At 45.9% G+C, this 25,544-nt stretch overlaps 1 protein-coding gene across 2 annotated transcripts in view; it reads left to right on the top strand.

The window, feature by feature from the left end:
• The window catches only part of SPINT1 (serine peptidase inhibitor, Kunitz type 1), a 52,667-nt gene extending 27,527 nt beyond the window's left edge, over positions 1-25,140 (top strand). For both annotated transcript variants that reach the window (XM_040411710.1, XM_040411709.1), the window contains exons 4-10: positions 948-1,127; positions 3,450-3,482; positions 3,628-3,753; positions 11,949-11,999; positions 13,940-14,110; positions 22,808-22,864; positions 24,378-25,140. In XM_040411710.1, the coding sequence (XP_040267644.1) occupies positions 948-1,127; positions 3,450-3,482; positions 3,628-3,753; positions 11,949-11,999; positions 13,940-14,110; positions 22,808-22,864; positions 24,378-24,565 (806 nt within the window). In that variant the 3' untranslated portion in view covers positions 24,566-25,140. The remainder of the gene's footprint in view (positions 1-947; positions 1,128-3,449; positions 3,483-3,627; positions 3,754-11,948; positions 12,000-13,939; positions 14,111-22,807; positions 22,865-24,377) is intronic.
• Positions 25,141-25,544: the final 404 nt, after the last annotated feature.

Below are 25,544 nucleotides of genomic sequence, written 5' to 3'. Positions count from 1 at the left end.
CCTGTACCCCATAGAGCCCCACTGAAATGGATGGATGGCTGGTTAGAAATGTGCGTCATTATTCCATTCATGTCTATGGCTCCCATGGACCTGAATGGAATAATGACATAGCAGAGCTGTACTCTGCTCTCTCTGGAACTCCCGTAGAGATGAATGGACCAGCCACTCCATACATTTCAGGGAGGGGCTCCACGGGGTACAGGGCCCCCATTCTCGTGATTGGTGAGGGTTTCAGCATTAGGACCCCCATCAGTCTAATATATGGCATCCTGGAAAATGAGTGGCCTGGAGTGCACACCGAATCCGTTTAACCCATTAATCCAATGGATCTGTAAAGTTACTCAACTGTAGAACAATTCTTCGTGTAAGCTATAAGATGGCGTCCAAAGGATGTAAATCGATTTTATACCGGTTACTGCAGAAAGTCCTGATTGCACTTTTTTTGCTTACATGCTCCTTGTACCGTCACACCCTGCGACATGATCTCCAACTACCCAGCACTGACACACTGTCATTAACTTAGACCTGTCCTACGTGAGTCACTGCCATCAAGCGTTATCACCTCTCCTCCGATTGTCATAGAGAGTACCTACCAATTAAACCACCCAGCCATGCACACTGCCTTCACCCTCTTGGGAACGTCTTTTTATTTATTACATTATTTATTTATTTATTTATTTAGTTTAAATATCTTATTATGAGTAAATACATGTGATAAGAAAACTCTATGGGGAGATTTATCAAAACTGGCGTAAAGTAGAACTGGCTTAGTGGCTCATAGCAACCAATCAGATTCCACCTTTTATTTTTCAAAGGAGCTCTTAAAAATACAAGGTGGAATCTGATTAGTTGCTATGGGCAAAAAGCCAGTTTTGATAAATCTCCCTCTAGATCTTGCTGTGAAATACCAGGAAATAAATGCAGTTCTAAACCCTATTTGTTCCCAGAATACTGTCATTCTCCCAAGAAAGTGGGTCGATGCCGCGGTTCCTTCCCTCGATGGTATTATAATCCAACGGCCAGTGAATGCGAAGAGTTTATATTCGGAGGTTGTCACCCAAACAAGAACAACTATGTCCGAAAAGAGGACTGCCGCCAAACGTGTGTAAATTCTGCTGAAAGTACAGGTAAATGTGTTTTAAAAAAAATATTCTATCTAAAGTCCCCTTGAGGACTGGGCCAATGTTTGGCATTGCGTTTTTGTTTTTTCCTTTTTCCTTTCTCCTTTCTACCTTCCATCTCGCCTCATGGCGTGAGTTCATACAACCACTTCATGCTGATCACGTACATATGGGCGATGTCATGCGATAAGGGATTAAAGGGTTGACACCGCCACACCAACCAATCTGTTTAAGTTAGCCGCCAGCGCCGAAGACTATACAGTATATGGAGCCGGAGACAGACAGGCGCTGGTGTACTGTTAACTCTCATTCACGTGAATGGGAGCTGAGCTGCAGTACCCCAGCATGGCCACTACACGGTGTATGGTGCTGTCTGCCTCCAGCACAGTGCACTGTATAGTTTCCGACACTGGCGGCTGCTCATACAGCAGATCGGTTGGAGTGCCAGTGTCAAAACCCCACCAATCTGATATTGGTGACCCAAGGCCTAGAAAAGCCCTTTAAATTCTAGTTCCACAAACCTAATATATAATCTGCTACATTTCTTGGAAGCAAGTTAACAAAAAACATTAATGTGTCTATAGCGTTAAAGCAAAAAAAACACCACGTCTTTTTCCTAAAGAAAATACAATTTTTTTTTTTTTTTTTTTAAATCCACAGCTGCCACTAAATGCATTTGGGAGCTTACTGCACATGTTTATATGTAGTGAGCTCCCCCTAGTGGTGGCTGTAGACAGTCCACATTTTGTCTTTTAAATTTATGTCCATACAGAGAGTTACGACCTCTGATGGATATCAGTAAAACCCTATTTATCCACCTAGTTTGTTGCGATATCCAGGAGATGTCGTCTCATGCTGTCTTTTCCTTTGTATCTCTACTGAGCACAGTTTGAGGATCAGTGGGGATCAGTGCCAGCTTGTTGTGGAGATTGTAGGGGTCAAGCTGCCAAACTCCCACTATTTTTTTTGTTTTTCAATAAATCGAAAAATGCATTACAACCACTGAAAACGATCAAGACCTTAGTCCATAACCCAACCAACTAAGCTCAGTTTAAGCAACAAACGGCCAGTCGACAGAGGCCATCAAAAAAATAGGACATCCTATTTTTTGGCCGTTTTCACTGCCAGACGGACTCAATTGAAATCAATTGTTAACGGCCGCATAGACAGGAACGCACTGGTCTATCTGCCAAAACTTCTACAAGTGTCTTTCAGAAATTAAAATGAACTCATCCACTTGAATGTGTGGGGACACTTTCTAATCACTGAATGCTGCAGGACCTGCGCGCCCAGCATCGTGATGTCACATCTCTGGGAACGTCGGGTCCCACAGCATTGATTGAAAAGCAAGGGTTAGATAAACTAGTGTCCCCATGAATTCAAGTGGATGAGGTAAGTATTGTACTTCTTTATTTTTTTTTTTTCTTCCCTGTAGTTTGAATGTAGCCTTACCCAGAATAGTGGACCAGAGGGTGTCTCCTTAAAGGGGTTTTCTGAGGTTTTTGAACTGGATAGGTCATAAGTATCTGATTGGGGGGGGGGGGGGGTCGGTTGGTCCAAAACCTCACCTGGAACCCCTACCGATCAGCTGTTTGAGAAAGCACTGGTGCATTCACTTCAATGAAGCTGAGCTGCGCCTAAGCCATGTGATAGATGTGACGTCACTGGCCTAGGGAAAGCGGAGAGAAGGCCGCGCCTTTACTGTGAGCGCCAGTGCCTTCTCAAACAGCTGATTGTCGGTGGACCTGGGTGTGATCAGATACTGAGGACCTATTCAGAGGATAGGTCATCAATTAAAAAAAAATCTCAGACAACCCCTTTAACTATATGATGTGGGACATTCTTAAAGGCAGTCTGTCACCTTATTGTCATCAATATAATTAACAGCACTGCCCCACAGAAGAACGCATACAAACCAGACTGAAGAGGGGAGCGCTGCTTTAGCTGCTCATATCTTGGCATTTGTAGAAGCTAGAAATAGGAGCCTGCTGGCATTCCAAGCTTTCAAACACGACCAGAATCACAGCGTTATCTCCGCTATATAGGAAGATACAGCTGTTAGAAACAGTCAGGAGTGAAAGCTCTCACTTGGGAGCCATTTTTCAGCAAAATAAAAGTCCTTTTTCTGGACATGGAATAAGGACACAAAGTCCACACGGGTTTAGTATGCGTTTTGCGATCTTCTCCCGGGCAGTGCTGTTAGTTACGTGGGTGAAAATGAGGTGACAGACTCCCTTTAAAATCGCAATGTGCTTTTTGGGACATCCCCTGTGGATTCCACCTTATCTTTTAGTTGGCATTAAATTATCTTCCATTTCTGTTTGGCAGATGATTCCGGTAAAGGACGGAGAACGGAGCCAGGTAAATACATTTTGGTTTATTTTTGAGTATTTTTATTACTACCTCCTGTGCAGGTTTACAAGCTTCAGTGTTGGTCACGTTAAGGTTTATAATGCTGTTTTACAAATGCTTTGAATGTGTACTAATCCAAACTGTATCCTAACAGTGTGTGATGGTAATTGTCTGCGATCCCAGTTCCGCTGTGCTGACGGCTGCTGCATCGACGCGGCATTACAATGTGACGATGCTCAAGACTGCAATGATAATTCTGATGAGTCCTCCTGTGACAATTGTGAGTATCCTTTCCCGCTCTCCATCTGCTGCTCATCACTACTCCTAGTTTTTGTAGGATTAAAGGCTACGTACACCTTGGAGACATTTTACTCATTTTGGGCTACAAATAATTTTTTCAATAGTTTTTTTTTTTTAATTAAAGATTTTCAGCAGGTTTTGTAATAAGATTAAAGGGGTTGCCCTTTAATAATTATTGGCACACAGTGCCCTAAAATAATTGCGCCCAGCAAATAGTGCCCCTGACACTAATATTGTAAACCTAACGTCCCCCCAAAAATAATTGTGGTAAGCTGATACTGTGCCAAGGTGCCCCCACAGTAATAGTGCTCCCAAAAGTCCCACCAATAGGAATAATTCTCTGCTAGAGCACACATGGTAGTAATAGTGCCCCCAACATGTCCCCACTGTGCCCCAGAAGTAATAATGCTCCCATAGTGCCCATACTAGTAATCATGTTCGCCCTAGACCCCCAGTAGTAATAAAGCCCACCATAATGCCCCCCAGTAGTAGTAATTCTCCTTATAATGTGACAGTGCAAAAAATACCCTTTTTTAGTGCCCCCATAGTGCTCCTCTCCCCCCTCCCTCCTAGTGCCCCCATAATGTACCAGTATAAAATGCCCCAGTAGATGCCCTCAGTTTCCCCCATAATTTGCAAGTATAAAATACCCCTTCTTAGTGCCCCCGTCGATGACCCCATAGTACTCCTTTCCCTCCTTCATAGTACCCACCATAATGTGCCCCACTATAAAATGCCCCTATACAGTGCCCCCCATATAAAATACTCCTTCTTTGTGGCCTCAGTAGATGCCCCCATAGTGCCACCCAATAATGTGCCAGTAAAAAATGCCCCCAATGTGCCAGTAAGTGCCCCATAGACTCCCCCCAACCATGTGCCAGTAGCCAGTATTGTACCATATAAAAAAATTAACACTTATACTTACGTTCATGGCAGCGATGCGCTGCAGGCCTCTTCCGGCCTGTATCCCGCGCTGTACAGCTTAGGCGGCGCGATGGTGTCTTCGTGCCGCCTGCAGCCTATCAGAGGAACGGGGAAGGGAGACGCCTCTCCCTCCCCTGCTCGGCCGCAGCACTTCCATATGTATCTGTCCTGAGGACGGCGATACAGATGACTATGCGGATGAGCGCTTCCACAATGGCAGTGCTCATCTCCCTGTGCCCTGCCAGGGCCGTGCCGCCTGGGGCAATCGCCTCACTTTGCCTAATTGGCGGTGCGGCTCTGCTGGCGCCCCTTAAAATTTAGTGCCCGGGCCTCAGTTCCCCCACCCCCACGCTACGCCATTGCCTCCACAACATGGGGAGAGGCGATTTGCTATACCATCGCTCATCCCCATGCAGGACAGCGGTGTACCGGTGGCAGATCACTATTAGACAGAGCGATCTGCTTCCGACACATCCAGATATTTCGGCATGCTGAAAGATCTGCACTGCCTGATGAACGAGCTCGTTCATCGGGCATTTAGAGGCAGTATTGGATGGCCAGATGATCGCTAACGAGCTTTCATAGGAGCGCTCCTTAGCGATTATCGGGTAAAAAAATCTGGCAGTCTAATATACCCTTTACACAGGCAGATTATTGCTAACATGCATTCATACAAATGTTCAGTAGCGATAATCTGCCCAACGTTTGGGAGGTGTAAAGGGGCCTTTATCAGTTTGAGAAGAGTTTAGCCATAATGAGTGTTTGTTTATGCGGTCAGGAGATAAGAGCTACACATGAGCCATCACATGATGGGATTCAGAGTAAACAGAAAGTGACAGTGTGACTGTCACTGTATTCCCGGATTCTCAAAAACTGCTGAATTTTTTATAACGACTAATTGACAAAAAATTTCGTCCAAAATGAGTAAAATGCAATCAAATTGCTCAAAAGTGTCCATAGACTTTAAAGGGGTTGTGTCACTACAGCAAATGGCATTTATCATGTAGACAATGTTAATACAAGGCACTTACTAATGTACTGTGATTGTCCATATTGCCTCCTTTGCTGGCTGGATTCACTTTTCAATCACATTATACACGCTCATTTCCATGGTTACGGCCACCCTGCAATCTATCAGCCGTGGTCGTGCTTGCACACTGTAAGAAAAAGCATCGGCCTATGTGAGCTCCCACGGTCCCGGCCACCAGAGAGGCTGGCATTTCCACCGCTACTGGATTACAGGGTGGCCGTAACCATGGAAACGAGCCGTGTATAATGTGATGGAAAAATGAATCAAGCCAGCAAAGGAAGCAATATGGACAATCACAATACATTAGTAAGTGCCTTGTATTAACTTTTCTCTACATGATGCATGCTATTTGCTGAAGTGACACAACCCTTTTAAGCTCTTAGCCCAACTGAATTTTTCTTCCATAAAAATGAGTTTATATTAATTAAACATGGAAACTTTTGTATGCATAATATACAGACTGTAGAAATGAGTAGTGGCCTAAACATGCACAGTCCACAACCACAAAGGCAATAATACCACTGATTTCCCCCCTCGCCTATGACAGCACCCATGGATAGCATCCGCCCCCTTCCTCAGGACAGGAAACAGGAAGCACAGCTTCTTCAAAAGGGAGGTACAACCCCCAACATGCCAGTTCTGTTTCCTGTCCTAAGGGACAGGGTGGATGCACAGCAGTTAAGAGACGGAGCTGCGGGAGCCCCTTGGTTTTGTTACCCGTGGGAGGAGGGCCTACCCGAGCGGCGTAAGCCTTCCTTGGAAGCCGCTGCTGAAGCCTGGACCTCTGGACTCCCCCTCGTTCCGGTCACTCCCCCGTCGGGGCCGCCCTGTGTGTCCCCAGCGCGGCGAACCGCTGCGGCCGTGCTGTATGTTCGGCTGCGGTTGGCGTTCGCGTGGAGCGCGACGCCATCACTTCCGGGTAGGTCAGGCCGGCGCTGACGTCATTAGTTGGCGCCGGATCCTGGCCTCCGGATCCTGCAGTGGGAGGAGGCGTGGCCTTGGGCCGGAAGAGGAGGGTGCCGGTTCGCGCCCGGCAAGTTCAAATCCAGCCAGCTCTCACTACAGGCTGGTGTTTTGGCCTGCAGTGACCTCCATAGATGAAAGCCAGTGGCAGAAAATGGAGCCCACACAGCGCGCAGAACCCACTGAAACCACCAACGATTCCTTGGTACCGGTGGGGGTAAGAGGGGTGAATGCCCTGTTTTCTTTCATTCATTTCAGATCTTGATGGGAGTCTTTTGTTTATTTTATATGTTTAGACTTCCAAAGAGAAAAGGGGGTCAAGGTCCAAGGAACGGGGCTGTGCTATTTGCAAAGGAAAGCTACCGTCCGGTTGGGGTAAACCTGCCTGCCAGGCCTGCGTGAGCAAATTGCTGGAGGATGAGGCCCCTTCTCTCTTGTCAAGCCTAAAAAAGATTATCAAGGATGAGGTTAAAGAATCAGTGAAGAAGTCCTTGAGTAATCTACTTGAAGATCGCCCTTGCACTTCCACTGCTGTCTCTAATCCCGCTTCAAGTGATCAGGAGTTGTTATCGGGATTAGAGGAGGAAGGAGAACTTCCGTCCTCGGATCACTCCCAGGATGAGCAACTGGCAGGGAGACCTCTGTTCCTTCCAGAGAACATTAATTCCCTAGTTGGGATTGTCAGGGCAACTATGGGGCTTGACGATCAGGCAGAACCCCAGTCCATGAGAGATTCCATGTTTGAGGGCTTAGGGCCTAGGAGGCTGAAGTGTTTTGATCTACATGAAAACATAACTTCAGTAATTAAGAGTGAATGGAGTAGGCCAGATAGAAAATTTTTTGTGCCGTCTGCCTTAAAAAGGAAGTATCCCTTCGAAGACAAAGCCTCAGCTGACTGGGATAGAGCCCCGAAGCTAGATGCTCCGGTAGCAAAAATCTCTAAGAAAGCAGCACTCCCGTTTGAAGACTCGGGTACTCTGAAGGATCCAATGGACAGAAGAGCCGAGGTTTATTTAAAAAAGAACTGGGAGGCAACAGCTGGCTCATTCAGGCCCGCTATAGCCGCCACTTCTGTTGCTAGGTCTTTGAAGGTGTGGATGAAAGAGATGGAAGAGCAAATAAAGATGGGAGCGCCCGTGGAACAATTGCTCTCGTCATTTCCAACTCTGTATAGCGCCATGGACTTTTTAGCAGATGCCTCAGTGGACTCCCTGAAGCTGTCAGCGAGAGCCGCAGCTCTTTCAAATTCCGCCCGCAGGGCGATTTGGTTAAAGGATTGGAAGGGAGATGCAGGTTCAAAGGCGAAATTGTGTGCTATTCCCTGTCAGGGAGAATTCCTCTTCGGGCCCACGTTGGACGATCTGCTGGAAAAGGCTTCTGACAGAAAGAAGGGTTTCCCTTCTATGTATCAGCAGCCTCCTAAGAAGCCCTTTCGTTCTCAGGCATCCAGATTTAACTTCAAGAGAAGAGAAACCCCTAGACAATCTGGTAACGCGGCTAGAAGAAACAAGGGGTTTCTTTTTTCAGGAGGAGAGGCCTCTAAAAAACCTCCACAATGACGCCAGACCCCCGGTTGGAGGTCGCCTCTCCCTCTTCACAGAGCAGTGGCGGAAGATCTCGAACAGCCCTTGGATTCTTTCAATCATTTCAGAGGGCTATTGCCTGAACTTCCTAAGAACTCCTCCAGAGAGATTCGTTTTGACGGACTATCGCTCCAGCCCAGAGAAGCTAGTAGCATTAAGTCTGGAGATTTCGGATTTACTGAAGAAAAGGGTCCTGCAGGAGGTCCCAGCTCAAGAGAGGGAGACGGGATACTATTCAACGCTTTTCCTTGTAAAAAAGCCAAATGGCACCTTCCGTGCTATAATAAATCTGAGGTTGCTCAACAAATACCTGGTGTACGAGAGGTTTCGTATGGAGACTATCAGTTCCATAATCCCAAATTTATTTCCAGGCTGCTACATGGCGACCCTGGATCTCAGGGACGCTTATTACCACGTTCCAATCCATCCCAGTCACCAGAGGTATCTAAGAGTAGCAGTTCAGTTCCCGGACAGACTCCTTCATGTACAGTTTCGGGCCCTGCCGTTTGGGTTGTCTCAGGCACCCAGGCTTTTCACAAAGATCGTAGCAGAGATGATGGCTCATCTGAGGGAGAAGGACCTGATTGTCATTCCCTATCTAGACGATTTCCTCCTTCTCTCTCGAGAACCAGATCAATTAATCAATCAGATTTCCTGGTTCAGGGAGGTGCTGGTGAAGTTGGGTTGGGAGTTAAATCTCCAGAAATCCAATCTTGTGCCAAGCCAGATATGCACCTTTCTGGGGCTACTCCTCGACTCCCAGAAGCAAACATGTTTTCTTCCAGCGCGGAAGATTTCTCTGCTAGTCTCCAGGGTTCAGGACATGGTAGCCCGCCACTCCATCTCTTTAAGAGAGGCTATGTCAGTTCTAGGCCTAATGACGGCCGCAATCCCGGGGGTGGAATGGGCCCACTTCCATTCGAGGTCACTTCAATTGCAGATCCTGGGGGTTTGGGACAAAGATCCCCAATCCTTGGATTCTCTCTTTTTCCTTTCAACCCAAACGTTAAACGATCTAGAATGGTGGACGGTACCTTCCAACCTTCAAAAAGGAGTTCCTTGGTCAAGGAAGGATTCCCTTACTCTGACTACAGATGCAAGCCCTTGGGGTTGGGGAGCTCACACAGATTCTCTACTTCTGCAGGGGCAGTGGAATCAGGAGATAGTTCCCAAATCTCACAATTTCAAGGAGCTTCTAGCGATCCTCATGGCCTTGAAGAGGAGCCTCCACCTCTTAAAAGGCAGAAATATTTTGGTCTACTCAGACAACATGACGGCAGTAGCTCATATCAATCGTCAGGGGGGGACCAGATCTCCAGACCTAATGTCCCTCACCAAAGAGATTTTCGGGTTAGCAGAGATTTTCCTTCCATCAATCAGAGCAGTACACTTAAAGGGAAAGGAGAATGTGACGGCGGATTTTTTGAGCAGGCATTGTGTTCGACAGGGGGAATGGTCCCTGAATCAACAGGTCTTCAGCGACATTGTGGCTCTTTGGGGTCTCCCGGTGGTAGATCTCTTTGCCACAAGGGGAAACAGAAAAGTGAAAAGTTTCTTCTCTCTGTCCCCATCAGAGCGGCCCACGGCAGTGGACGCATTGGCCCAATCATGGAGAGTAGGCCTCCTGTACGCCTTCCCTCCTATAAAACTACTCCCAAGGGTCCTGAGGAAGATTCGGGAGGAGAAGGCCCTAGTAATTACTATAGCCCCCTTTTGGCCCAGGAGGGTCTGGTTTTCCTGGCTAAGGAGGATGTCAGTAGCGGATCCCTGGGTACTTCCTGTCTTCCCGGGGCTACTAGTGCAGGGGCCGATACTTCATCCAGAATTAGAGAGCCTGCACTTGACAGCCTGGCTGTTGAGAGGCGGATCCTAGAGATGAAGGGTCTCTCTGGGGAAGTGATAAACACCCTCTTGTCCAGTAGGAAAGCTGTCACTTCTAAAATCTATTTGAGGGTTTGGAGGGCCTTCCTTAGATTTGCAGATAAGCCAGTTAATGTCTTGGAGCCCCCTGAATTACCTCTAGTCCTTAACTTCCTCCAGGAGGGCTGGAATAAAAAATTAAGGCCTAGTACTTTGAAGGTTCATATCTCTGCCTTAAGTGCTCTCTTTGAGTATAAGTTAGCAGACCACCCCTGGATTAAAAGATTTGTAATTGCAATTTCTAAACTTGCTCCCGTCCAGAAGTCTAGGGTTCCCCCCTGGGATCTAAATTTAGTCTTGTCTGCCTTAACCAGGGATCCCTTTGAGCCTATTGAGGATATCTCAATGAAGATCCTAACCTATAAATTAGTTTTTTTGCTAGCCATTACTTCAGCTAGAAGAGTGAGTGAGATATCGGCCTTCTCAATCGAGAGACCATATCTTAATATTTTAGAAGATAGGGTTATTTTATCTCCTGACCCTGCCTTCCTTCCAAAGGTTTCATCATCCTTTCACCGGTCTCAAGATATAGTTTTACCTTCCTTCTGTTCCTCACCCAGGAATCAGAAGGAAAGGGAATTCCACTGCCTTGATGTTAGAAGGTGTCTAATTCAATACCTTTCTGCCACTCAGGACTGGAGGTCGTCCTCTAAACTGGTGGTTTCCTTTCAGGGACAGAAGAAGGGCTCCCCTGCTTCCTCTCAGTCCATTGCCAGATATATAAAGCAAGCCATTTATCTTGCATATTCCTCTAAAGGGGTTCCTCCTCCTGCCGGGTTTGGAGCACACTCAACAAGAGCGGTATCTACAACCTGGGCAGAAAGAGCTTCCGCTTCTATTGACCAGATTTGTAGAGCTGCTACGTGGACCTCTTCTCATACCTTCTTTAAGCACTATAGACTGCAGCTTCCTTCACAGGAAGGTTTAGGGTTTGGGCGTAAAGTCCTCCAAGCAGTTGTCCCACCCTAGATAATCTCGCCTAGATATCCATGGGTGCTGTCATAGGCGAGGGGGGAAATATAGGATTACACTTACCGGTAATCATTTTTCCTTGAGCCTATGACAGCACCCGCCTAATTCCCTCCCAAATAAGAAAATAAATAAAAAAAAAAAAAAAAAAAAAAGAAAAAAATATATATATATATTTATATATATAGAGATGTACGTGTGTGTTTACATATACTTCTATATACACACGGATATAAGCATTTGTTCTGTTGTAGATTTGTTGCGGTGTAGTCTGGTTTTTTGTCTCCTTAGTTCTTGGAATAGGACTGGCATGTTGGGGGTTGTACCTCCCTTTTGAAGAAGCTGTGCTTCCTGTTTCCTGTCCTGAGGAAGGGGGCGGATGCTATCCATGGGTGCTGTCATAGGCTCAAGGAAAAATGATTACCGGTAAGTGTAATCCTATATTTCCACGTCACCACTGATCGATCACGTCCGTATTTGTGGATGAGCTTGATGATCGTTGACTGGATTGTGTAGAGTAAAATATGGAGCCTTTCGTTTAGGGGTCATGTGCGCGGTCCGCAATATACCTTGCACTGGCTGTGGGCTCTCTGTATCACGGATGCGGACCCATCCACTTGAATGGGTCTGCAATCCGCAAGATACGGAGCGGAAGCGCTACAGGGCGCTTCCGTGAGATTTTGATCCGTGCATGAGCCCTCACTTGGTTAGTGATACTGTTCATGGTGTCATTGGCCCTGTATACAGTTTATCATTAGCATATTTATAACTGTTTTTTCTTTGTAGACGATAAAGAATTTAAGAAGTTGCAAAACTTGGACGTGCCAAACAATAAAGGTATGTGCTGCAGACACAATAATATAATAATAATTCTTTATATAGCACCAACATATTCCACAGCACCTTATAATGCGAAAATGGCAATTGTACATAGTGCTTGCCTTGTAGAATGTGCAGAGGATGGGAGTAGTAGTGGCCTTGATGAAGTGTTGTCATGTTGGAGTGCTCCCTGGGGATTGGTGCAGTGGAAGTGTAGTACTGGAGAAGCGGGCCAGAACTAACCTAGAACAGTCTCTATTTACTAGTGCGAAATATAACTTGTGCACATCCAGCAGCAACACAGTGCAGTTTCTCTGGCATCAGATGAGGTGGTATAATGGCAGGTTTGATGGGCAGTAGGTTAGCACTAGCAAGCAATTGTGGATATATAGCGGTCCACTGTAGTACAGGCTTAATGTTGGTCTGGCCTAGCGATGGTTTAGGTAGGTGGTGGTGTCTGACCTGTTGTCCCTCACCTTGCAGCAATGTCTGTAAAGCTGTATTTTGCTGATCACTTGGCTGTCGTGTCTTGCTTTCTTGAAGCTGGATTTGCTTACCTCTCTGGAGTGTTGGTCTCCTAGTGGAATAAGATACCATTCTTGGGAGTGGGAGCTCTGACATGCTTCCTCACTCCCCCACTATCTAAACAAACTCCTTTCTTGGTCTCATTAGCCTAGAACTCCCCATCCTGGCAAGAAGCAGGACTATGCCCACTCTGACCAAGAGAGGAGGAAAAGGGTGGTTGTTCCTGCCAACCATTACCTCCTCTGCTGGCATGAAACATTAAATCAGGGGCGTAGCTAAATGCTTATGGGCCCTGGTACAAGAGTTGAGAGAGAGGATCAGAGCAACAATAAGTTCTTGTTTCCACAGAAGGAAAAATGCCGATGATAGAAAGAGGTGCAGGTGGCATGAGCGAGCAAGTGATAGAATATAGGGGGGGAAGAAATGATCATGGTCAAACATAACCCCAACAGAGGTCATGCAGCCCAGGAGTTATGGTAGTACCACACACAGAAATTCAGTGATCACTCAAGATACAATATTTTCAACATACAATGGTGTTTTCTGACCCATCGTAAGATGAAACCAGACTCAACATGCAATTCCTCAGACTTGGATCCAACCAGTCAAGGTCCCTTCTCTGGTATAATCGCTGGATTAGTTACTAGTTAGCAGCTCTTCCTGACTGTTCTATGCAAGGACTTGTTTGACCTTTCTTAGTTATCTGCTTATTTTTCTTAAATCTTCAATTTCTCTGATCTTGGATGACTTTTTGGGGCTTTGGAACCGATTACTCAACTTACAATGGTCGTTCTGGAACCAATATTGTACCTTGAGGGAGCACTGTATCAGATTTAGGTAGGATAGTAGATGTAGGAAACGCAAGTAGTTTAGTTTTTGACGGATAGGAAGTAGAGATGAGCGAATTTCATATTTTGAAATTAGTTCACGCTTCGCTTACTGGTAAAAGGTGAATTGCGTTATGGATTCCATTACCACGGACCATAACGCAGTTCTATGACTGAATGCCTTTCGAGGCATTCCGATATTCATTCCATCCATAATAGAAGTCTATAGGCTGCAAAACTGATCCGTTCTGTGTCCGTTATGCAGGGGAATCCTCTCCTAATCCTGAGTCCTCTCCTGCATAACGGAAACGGGACGGATCCGTTTTGCAGCCTATAGACTTTTCTATTCTGATGGAATTAATAACAGAATGCCTCTAAAGGCATTCAGTCATAGAACTGCGTTATGGTCCGTGGTAACGGAATCCATAACGCAATTCACCTTTTACCAGTAAACAAATTTCATAACCTGAAATTCGCTCTGCAAAGAAAAATAAGAGGTGGAATCTAAGCCGGTTTTGATAAATCTCCCCTTCTCTGAACGTGAGGGGGAACTGTGTGGATTCCTTACTGGACATGCACATGCTTATTACTTTTCATTTGTTTCAGCTCGATGTGTGGAATTGCCTGTTACTGGTCCATGCCGAGCCAGCTTTTCTCGCTGGTACTTTGATCCTGTAATCCAGAAGTGCTTGGGCTTTACTTATGGGGGCTGTATGGGAAACCGAAATAACTTTGTTCACGAACACGACTGTGAAGAGTTTTGTAGAGGAGTTACTGGTAAGTGTACCTAGTTGTGGTGTTTTACATACAGTACAGACCAAAAGTTTGGACACACCTTCTCATTCAAAGAGTTTTCTTTATTTTCATGACTATGAAGGCATCAAAACTATGAATTAATACATGTGGAATTATATACATAACCAACAAGTGTGAAACAACTGAAAATATGTCATATTCTAGGTTCTTCAAAGAAGCCACCTTTTGCTTTGATTACTGCTTTGCACACTCTTGGCATTCTCTTGATGAGCTTCAAGAGGTAGTCACCTGAAATGGTCTTCCAACAGTCTTGAAGGAGTTCCCAGAGATGCTTAGCACTTGTTGGCCCTTTTGCCTTCACTCTGCGGTCCAGCTCACCCCAAACCATCTCTATTGGGTTCAGGTCCGGTGACTGTGGAGGCCAGGTCATCTGGCGCAGCACCCCATCACTCTCCTTCATGGTGAAATAGCCCTTACTTTCAAAGTTTTCCCAATTTTTCGGCTGACTGACTGACCTTCATTTCTTAAAGTAATGATGGCCACTCGTTTTTCTTTACTAGCTGCTTTTTTCTTGCCATAATACAAATTCTAACAGTCTATTCAGTAGGACTATCAGCTGTGTATCCACCTGACTTCTCCTCAACGCCACTGATGGTCCCAACCCCATTTATAAGGCAAGAAATCCCACTTATTAAACCTGACAGGGCACATCTGTGAAGTAAAAACCATTTCAGGGGACTACCTCTTGAAGCTCATCAAGAGAATGCCAAGAGTGTGCAAAGCAGTAATCAAAGCAAAAGGTGGCTACTTTGAAGAACCTAGAATATGACATATTTTCAGTTGTTTCACACTTGTTTGTTATGTACACTGCTCAAAAAAATAAAGGGAACACTTAAACAACACAATGTAACTCCAAGTCAATCACACTTCTGTGAAATCAAACTGTCCACTTAGGAAGCAACACTGAGTGACAATCAATTTCACATGCTGTTGTGCAAATGGGATAGACAACAGGTGGAAATTATAGGCAATTAGCAAGACACCCCCAATAAAGGAGTGGTTCTGCAGGTGGTAACCACAGACCATTTCTCAGTTCCTATGCTTCCTGGCTGATGTTTTGGTCACTTTTGAATGCTGGCTGTGCTTTCACTCTAGTGGTAGCATGAGACGGAGTCTACAACCCACACAAGTGGCTCAGGTAGTGCAGCTTATCCAGGATGGCACATCAATGCGAGCTGTGGCAAGAAGGTTTGCTGTGTCTGTCAGCGTAGTGTTCAGAGCATGGAGGCGCTACCAGGAGACAGGCCAGTACATCAGGAGACGTGGAGGAGGCCGTAGGAGGGCAACAACCCAGCAGCAGGACCGCTACCTCCGCCTTTGTGTAAGGAAGAACAGGAGGAGCACTGCCAGAGCCCTGCAAAATGACCTCCAGCAGGCCACAAATGTGCATTTGTCTGCTCAAACGGTCAGAAACAGACTCCATGAGGGTGATATGAGGGCCCGACGTCCACAGGTGGGGGTTGTGCTTACAGCCCAACACCGTGCAGGACGTTTGGCATTTGCCAGAGAACACCAAGATTGTCAAATTCGCCACTGGCGCCCTGTGCTTATCACAGATGAAAGCAGGTTCACACTGAGCACATGTGACAGACGTGACAGAGTCTGGAGACGCCGTGGAGAACGTTCTGCTGCCTGCAACATCCTCCAGCATGACCGGTTTGGCATTGGGTCAGTAATGGTGTGGGGTGGCATTTCTTTGGAGGGCTGCACAGCCCTCCATGTGCTCGCCAGAGGTAGCCTGACTGCCATTAGGCACCGAGATGAGATCCTCAGACCCCTTGTGAGACCATATGCTGGTGCGGTTGGCCCTGGGTTCCTCCTAATGCAAGACAATGCTAGACCTCATGTGGCTCGAGTGTGTCAGCAGTTCCTGCAAGACGTAGGCATTGATGCTATGGACTGGCCCGCCCGTTCCCCAGACCTGAATCCAATTGAGCACATCTGGGACATAATGTCTCGCTCTATCCACCAACGTCACGTTGCACCACAGACTGTCCAGGAGTTGGCAGATGCTTTAGTCCAGGTCTGGGAGGAGATCCCTCGGGAGACCGTCCGCCACCTCATCAGGAGCATGCACAGGCGTTGTAGGGAGGTCATACAGGCACGTGGAGGCCACACACACTACTGAGCCTCATTTTGCCTTGTTTACATAGTAAGATGGTACATAAGGCCGAAAAAAGACATTTGTCCATCCAGTTCGGCCTGTTATCCTGCAAGTTTTAAGGACATTACATCAAAGTTGGATCAGCCTGTAGTGTGTTTTTCCACTTTAATTTTGATTGTGACTCCAAATCCAGACCTCCATGGGTTGAAAAATTTGATTTTCCATTTTTATTTTTTGTGTTCCCTTTATTTTTTTGAGCAGTGTATATAATTCCACATGTGTTAATTCATAGTTTTGATGCCTTCAGTGTGAATCTACAATTTTCATAGTCATGAAAATAAAGAAAACTCTTTGAATGAGAAGGTGTGTCCAAACTTTTGGTCTGTACTGTATATGGTGCAGACGTGGGGAAGGCTTGACCCAGAATTTTACAGCCTGTTTTTCATGTCTACTGGGAACACCATTTTAAGGGCGCCAAATAAGACCTATTGTTGCGATTAATTTTGACAACTTGACTCTTCCTGTTTTCTGCAGCTCACACCCCTTTTTTATTTTTTTTATTTCGTAGGCAGCAATAAAAAATCCAGGTGTAGCCCTGGCCTTAATGTCTATTGACCTTTCCCTGTCCATTAACCTCCAGTCCTTGCATATGCTATAAAGCATAGACACCTGGTGGATTCACTTTTCCATCGCATTATATACTGCTGCTTTCCATGGTTATGACCACCCTGCAATCCAGCAGCGGTGGCCATGCTTGCACACTATAGGGAAAAGCACCAGCCTGTGTGTGCTCCCGTGGCCTCAGCCATCAGAGAAGACGGGGCTGGCACTTTTAAAATTTTCTTAAAGGGCTTCGGTCACCCCACTAAATTTTTTTTATTTTTTTTTGGGGTTACTTATAGTCCCTATACTGCGATTTATCCATACATACTGTAATTAATAATTTTGGTTCAGCAGATTCTGTTAAAAACTTACTTTTAAAATATGCAAATTACCTTGCTACCAACAAGTAGGGCGGTTACTTGCTGGTAGCAGCCGCATCCTCCTATCCTAAAGACGCCTGTTGATAGGGCCAGTGGACGGGATTGTCCTCTGGCTGGTCCTGTCTGCTATCAAGATCTCGCGCCTGCGCCTTAACGGTATTCAGTCGGCGCAGGCGCACTGAGAGGCGCTCGCTCGGCCGCTCCATCCTCAATGCGCCTGCGCTGATGACGTCACATCTACACCCGGCGCACTGAGGAAGGAGCGGCTGAGCGAGCATCCTCCTCTCAGTGCGCCTGCGCCGACTGAAGACAGGTACGGCGCAGGCGCCAGATTTTGAATGCAAACAACAGGGCCAGCAGAGAAAGATCCCGTCCGCTGGCCCTGTCAATCAACATGCGGAGGGGGCGTCTTTAGTATAGGAGGATGCAGCTGCTACCAGCAAGTAGCCGCCCTACTTGCTGGTAGACAGGTAATTTACATATTATAAAAGTACGTTTTTAACAGAATCTGTTAAACCAAAATGATTAATTACAGTATGTATGCATAAATCACAGTATAGGGATTATAAGTAACCAAAAAAAAAAAAAATGTTTCACACTTGTGTTGTCCGGATCCGGCATGTACTCCATTTGCCGGAGGTGCCCGCCGGATCCGTAACACCGCAAGTGTACTGAAAGCATTTGAAGACGGATCAGTCTTCAAAATGCGTTCAGTGTTACTATGGCACCCAGGACGCTATTAAAGTCCTGGCTGCCATAGTAGTAGTGGGGAGCGGTATACTTAGTCTGTGCGGCTCCCGGGGCGCTCCAGAATGACGTCAGAGCGCCCCATGCGCATGGATGACGTGATCCATGCGATTACGTCATCATTGTGCGTGCGGCGCCCTGACTTCATTCTGAAGCGCCCCGGGAGCCGCACGGACTGTAAGTATACTGCTCCCCACTACACTTTACCATGGCTGCCAGGACTTTAGCGTCTTGGCAGCCATGGTAACCATTCAGAAAAAGCTAAACGTCGGATCCGGCAATGCGCCGAAACGACGTTTAGCTTAAGGCCGGATTCGGATTAATGCCTTTCAATGGGCAATAATTCCGGATCCGGCCTTGCGGCAAGTCTTCAGGATTTTTGGCCTGCAGCATGCTGCGGTATTTTCTCCGGCCAAAAAACTTTCCGGTCCGGAACTGAAGACATCCTGATGCATCCTGAACGGATTTCTCTCCATTCAGAATGCATTAGGATAAAACTGATCAGGCCCCGACGACGGAACTCTATGCCGGAAAAGAACAACGCAAGTGTGAAAGAGCCCTTAGTGGGGTGACAGAAGCCCTTTAAAGAATAAAAAAAGGGTACCAATGTATCATCGTCAGAAAAAAAAGTCGATTACATGTATGTGTGGAGTGCAATCGTTGTCAAATCAAAGACAATGCATTAATAATCAGTCTACAAGACGAAGGGCCGACTGTACCGATCAGTGTAAGGGTACTTTCACACTTGCTGCCTGCCGGATCCAGCAATCTGGGCGCAAACGGATGGCATTTGTCAGACTGATCCGGTTGCGGATCCTTCTGACAAATGCATTGAAATACCGGATCCGTCTCTCCAGTGTCATCCGGAAAAACGGATCCGGTATTTTTTTTTTTGCATTTTTAAAGGTCTGCGCATGTGCAGACTGGAAAGCCAGATCCATTTTGCTGAAACACTTAATGCCGGATCTGGCAAGTGTTCAGTATTTTTGGCCGGAAAGAAAACTGCAGCATGCTGCGGTATTTTCTCCGTCCGAAAACGTAAGCGGGACTGAACTGATGCATCCTGAACGGATTGCTCTCCATTCAGAATGCATAAGGATAAAACTGATCAGTTTTTTTCCAGTATTGAGCTCCTGTGACAGAACTGAATATCTGAAAACAAAAAACGCTAGTGTGAAAGTACCCTAACAAAGTAGAATAATACCAGGGTCATCAAAAATAGGAAGTCCTAAGGTTGTTCTTGTACGATGGGACACAATCAATCTATATGCGATCTTTTATGATTCCAGTGCAACACATATCATGAACAAAGGGGGACATGGAATGTCATTAAGAGGGAGACGGACTGTAACATGAGGGGAAAATTAGGGAAGGTCGAGTAGATAAATCGAAACTAAAGGGGGGGGGGGGTGTTAGGGAAAATGGAATTAAATGATGAGGGAGGTTTCTATTAGACCAATAAAACCTGGTATTCCAGGGTGTTCTGAAATACAAACCACGGCATCCATGCAGAATTGAATGCCTCGTTGGTGTTTTTCACTAGAGCTGTGAGTTCCTCCATTCTCCTAATATCTTCTACTTGTGGACCCAGAGGTCTATAGAGGGTGGGAAGGTGATTTCCATCTAGCTGGGATGCAGGCCTTAGCTGCACTAACTAGGTGACACAGGATTGATTTATTAAGCAAATTGCTGGATCGGTCCGAGAGGCGTAACAGAAAGAAGCCCGGGGTGTTTGGTATGGGAAAGGAAAAGATTGAGGCTATGGTGCTATGCACAGACTCCCAGAATTGCCTAATTTTACTGCGATGCCAGAAAATGTGGATCAGAGAGCCTGGCGCGGATTTCACAACGCCAGCACAGTGGAGATGCAGATGGAAACCTTTTCTGAAGACGAGTCGGAACATAGTACCATCTAGACAGTATTTTGTAACTTGCTTCCTGGAATTTACTAGCAATGGAGGATTTATGCGCGAGATGACTGGTCTGGGGGGGGGGGGGGATGTCCACTCCAAGATCAGAGCTCCATTTGTCAATATATGGAGGGCAGAAGTCCGGTAAGGCACTACCAATGCCGTATACACCTGAGCCTATGCATACCTTTTCGAAAGGGGTAAGAGGCCTGTCGAAACTCTGGGACGAGGGGACAGAGGAGAGAAAATATTTGTCTAGCTCTCCACTGTCCCAGGGCACAAGGGTCCGACAGCTCCAGTAATTCAGAATGTGTAAGCCATCTCCCTGCTGTTCTAAAGAAGGGAGCTCGACATTTTCTACTTAAACGCCAATGCAAAAAGGGGCCCGAGGAACAGCTAACTGGGAATTCTGGGTGTCGCAGGACTAGAAATAAAGGGGAAGGTGTGGGCGAGATCCTGCTCACATTAGGATATTTGTGAAATTGGAGGAGGGTGGGGTGGGTGGAGAGTGCTGTCGGGGTCTGCACCATCGCCCGAGGTAAGAGCTCCAGAGGGGCCCGTGAGCAGCGCTGTTCAATGGTCACCCATTGCTTAAAAGGAGCATGGCGACACCAGTCCAAAACACACTGAAGCGTGGTAGCTGCATAATATGTTCGGAGATCCGAAATCCACAGGACACCCCGCTCCTTCAGGAGATGGAGCAGAGAGCGGGCCAGCCTCTGGCCCCGACGAATTTAAAGAGGTCTTAGTGGATTGTGACAAAAAAGCTAGGTGGTAGTTTTACTGGGAGTGTCTAAAATAGATATAGCAGACGAGGGAGAACATTGATCTTAAAAATGGCACAACGCCCAAACCATGTGTACAGGCCCTTCGACCATTTATTCAGATCCCCCTAATCCGACCTAGCAGAGGGTCAAAATTCGTGCTATAGACCTCTCTCAGGTCTCGTGGAATCCATATTTCCAGATATTTGACCGCTCCCACCGCCCATCAAAAAGAAAGAGGCCGCTAGATTGGATTCTAGAGGGCTTGCCTCTGGGTTTTTAGATTGGTCATTGCCTGGTACATGTTAAACTCAGTGATCCAGCTTTGGAAAGAGGTCATGGGCTTAGTAATTGTGAATATCAAGTCATCTGTGTATGCCGCCACTTTATATTCCTGTCCCCCCACTGAGAGGCCTGTAATATTAGGGTTTGACTGGACTGTTTGGAGTAGAGGTTCCAGTGAAGGCACGAACATTAAGGGGGAGAGAGGGCAACCCTGTCGGGTCCCGTTTCGTATTTCAAAAGTGGACAATAGGACCCCATTCACTTTAGTTGCAGCAGAGGGGGAGGTATAGAGAGAACACATCCAGGCCATCATAGAGCCAGCTATGCCTACATGGTTTAAGACCTCAAATAACCACTGCCAGCCCACCCTATCAAACGCCTTTTCAGCATCTGTCGATAAAAGGCAGAAAGAGGCGCGTTGTAATTTAGCATGGTGAATCAGGTTCAGCACTTTCGGAGTCTTATCCCTAGCCTTCTAGATGGGATAAAGCCTACTTGATCAGAGTGAATCGGGTCTGACCGGAAAGGGACTAGGCGCGTGGCCAAGATCTTTGCAAACAACCTGAGGTCTACATTAAGCAATGACAGAGGGCGATGGCTTGCGCAGGCTGCTGGATCCTTTCCCTCTTTATGTATGACTGTGATATGTGTGCGAGTCCTATCTCTAGGTAGAGGAGTCCCTCTTGCTATTACAGTCAGTGCCTTAGTGAGGGGGGGCCTGTAGGAGAGGTAAGTATATCTTATAATAAGATGCCGGTAGTCCGTCCGGACCAGGTGCTTTACCGGGTTGCATAGTTTTTAAGGCTTCTGTTAATTCCTCTTCCGAGATGGGCCTGTCTAATTCCGCATTCTCGTGGGATTTTCAGGAGACCTGAGTCGGATAGGTATTTGCGCATGGCTAGTATTAGAGAGGGGCTAGCTGAGTTAGAGCAAGGGAGATTATACAAGAACTGGTAGTATTGGGCAAAAGCTTCCGTTATCTTATCTGGATCATTTAGGTTGTGGCCCCTGGGATTGGCAATCAGTGGGACATAGTTTCTCGCTCTCTGTTCTCGCAATGATTGAGCTAGAGTCCTACTACATTTGTTAAAAAATGTCGTCTGCCCCTGTTTAGCAGGAATTTGGTGTGTATGTCTAGTTTTTCCTTAAGTTTCCTCCTGGCTATCAACAAGGCTGTGCGAGAAGCCTGGGCATGTGACTGTGAACCAGCTCCAGACGAGAGACCTCAGCCAGAAGATGGTAGATTTCCTCTGCTCTCTCTCTCTTTCCGTCTGGCTCCATGCTTGATGAGCGCTCACCTGACCACATTTGTGAGCAGCGTTATCCATGAGAGAACCGTATGGATGTCCTGAGAGATTACAAAGTCCTGTATCAGGGACTCATTCAGTCGCCACTGCCAGGACTTAGGTGCTGGGAGGGGAAATCTCAGAAAAGCATGGAGCATAGCGTGATCAGAGAAGGTCCTAGAATCAATCGAGTAGAAGGCAAGGAGGGATACCGCTGTATCTGTATTAGAAAATAGTCTAACCTAGAGTATACATCTCTTGCAGCGGAATAATGGCACTTTTTCCTATACTGTGCCAGCACTGCCACCGCTGATGGATTGCAGGGTGGTCATAACCATGGAAACAAGCAGTGTATAATGAGATGGAAAAATGAATCCGGAAAGCAAAAGAGGCAATATGGCCAATCGCAATACATTAACTTTATCTACATGATAAATGCCACTTACTTGCGACAGCCCCTTTAATGGCCACGGAGACTGCAAAATATTTCTTCCACCGTACTTACTTTACCAACTTTCTACATTATATTACGTTGTACATAATGGAATAAATTAATAATTTTTATTTTTTTCTTAACAGGTGAGGATATTTTTAGAACAAATAAAGAGGATCCTAGTGCACAAGAAGCGGGTTTGGGTGAGTGCACTTTTCTATTTGTGTGTATATGTATGTAATACAGAGGCATGCAGTTATGTCTCAAACAGATATGTAAATAAATTGACACTGGGTCTTGCCACAAGGGGGCATAAAAGCCCCCCCCCCCACTATAAAATGCTCTCAGAGGCTACTTTTTGGTTGTGTACCTCTTGATGAGAGGTTGTTGACTGCTAGATGTGCCTCTGCGATGCACTTGAAGACATTTTGCCCAGTTGACAGAATTTGACAAGGGGCGCATCATTGGACTGAGGGAAGAAAGATGGCCACTTGATGTATTGCCTGCCATCTAGGCCAGCTCTGACCTAGCTGTTATGAGTTGTTGGGAGCAGTGGTGACACGAGGGAAACGTACAAATGGCAAACAAGCTTCGGATGACAGACCACCAGTAGAGAGGATTTTTTAATCTGCAGACAAACCTGAGCAGCTCCGACAGTTTTTGTCCACCATGTAGACAGAGGTGGCACCTTCATTCCACACCCCTGTCTCTGCCCAGACCATTTCCAGAAGCTTAGCAGAAGGAACTTTAGGGGTCACGGCATACATTACATGTCCTGACATTGACAGCCAGCTACCATCAGCTTCATTTGCAGTGGTGTCATGAACAATAAACCTGAATTGCTACAGAATGGAACCATATCGTCTTTAGTGACCAATCCAGGTTCTGTTTCGAATCTGATGGTCCGGTTTGAGTGCTTCAATCCTGCTTTTGCTGTTGAGCGATACATTCCCCCCACTGCAGTTATGATGCCAAATTTATTTAATTCTTATTATGTTATACTACTGCATAATACTTGTTTTTACAAAATAATCAGTTTGTGTTGCTGAATTGCAAGACCCAGAACATTTTTATTTTCCTGACAAATAACTGTATGAGAGCTAATATATTAGATTCCTCTCTGGTGATAATGGTTATCATTGGAGAGGGGGTTCCCCAGCCCCCCTATACTGCAGCCTGTTAGATGCTCCCCCTTTTCCAGGCTGTCCGAGATCACAGCCATCTGAAGGGGGGGAAAGAGTTGCTTTAAGCCTTCATCTAGTGGCTCTGTAGAAGATTTGAAAGCTGACAATCTAAGTTTTAAAACAAACCCAGAATCTCAGCATTATCTCCTCTGTAACATGAGAGATTACCTTTTAGAAATCTGGTTGGGAGTGAAAGTAGCAGAAACCTGCTTTCACTTTCGCCTGTTGTCCCTTTTGATTACTAAAGGCTATGTAGAGGAGGTAATGCTGTGATGCTGGTCTTGTTTGAAAAATTACAATCTAAGCTTTAAAACAAGACCAGGTCCATATCTCTAACTTCTGAAACACGAAGGCTTAAAGCAGCCCCCCACCCTGCTTTTCAGGCTGAACTGTTAGGCCATTTTCCCAAAGCCCGAGCAGAGCTTGGGCAGCAGGATGCGGGTGGGAGGGCGTTTTTAAACCTTCATATCTGAAGGGTTAAGCAAAAAAAATAAAAAATCTGAATAAAAATATCTGTGCTTTTCTTCTACAGGCTCAGCTGAGGTAGCCGTTGCAGTGTTTCTTGGCATTTGTATCTTGGTTGTCCTTGCTGTAATTGGATACTGTTATTTGAAAAAGAAGAAGAGCAGTAAGCGGCAAGCAAACGTCAACAATACTGTTGTGTCTGCAACGGGAGACACAGAACACCTAGTATATAATCGGACCACCAAGCCAGTTTGATTAGCTGGTGCCAACCTATGGAGAAATGTATTTACCATTGGACTTTATTCAACACTCCACACTAAAGTCTAGTGCACGGAGCTCTCACATAGCCCCTTAGAGGGAAAAGACTGCAAAATGTATCACTTCCATTGCCAAATGGTGGACGCCATAAACCCAGCAGTCAAGGGCGTAGGCAGAATCTCTTTATTCTTGGGGAGGGGGGGGGGGGGATTTAGCTTCATTTCTTTACATAATGTCATTGTTTGATGGCTTTGTGCACCTGTCCACTGCTCGCTAGAATCGCCCCCTTGTGATACAGGCTCCTAATTTATGCAGCAGTAGATAAGTACCCAGTGACTATGCAGCCAGGTGATGTCCCATGATGTAATGACATTACGTGGCACTTTTAAGTTATATATACACCATTCTAATACTCCATCTGACTACCCGGCGGCCTGACATCACTTTATTTTTTAATTTTAACCTATAATGTAGATATAGTATTGTATGAATTGTGTTGTTTGGTGACTCTTTATAGTTTGAAGAGACAACGTTTCCGCTTTTATTTCATGAGTAAATCTTTTGTATATAAACGAAAGTGCGGTATCCTCTATTTTTGGGTATGGGCTAGAGTGGTTTCACATTTAATTTTCTGTTTAGTCTGCCTTGAGAAGATGGAACCCATCAGTCTTTTATTATTTCTCAATTGTCAACCAGTACCTATTGTCCTAACAGTCCTCTTTTACATTGACCTTAGAATGGAACCTGGCCATGTGCAGGGTTGATGCTACTACTGAATGTATCTGATGGTCAGAAACTCTCAACATACACAACGTTTTGTAAAAAAGAACCTAAGAAATGTAAAATCTCAGTATGATAACAGTAATTGTGAAGGAGCAGGCCTTATAACAGGGGATCTTGAAATATCTAAAGACACAGTGCCATGTTTGAGTTTCAAGTCCTATTCAAGCGGCCATGATGAACATTTTAGACCAGG

The sequence above is a fragment of the Bufo bufo genome, chromosome 11 (genome assembly GCF_905171765.1).
Source record: "Bufo bufo chromosome 11, aBufBuf1.1, whole genome shotgun sequence".
Taxonomy (NCBI): domain Eukaryota; kingdom Metazoa; phylum Chordata; class Amphibia; order Anura; family Bufonidae; genus Bufo; species Bufo bufo.
This window is presented reverse-complemented; position numbering and strand designations above follow the sequence as displayed.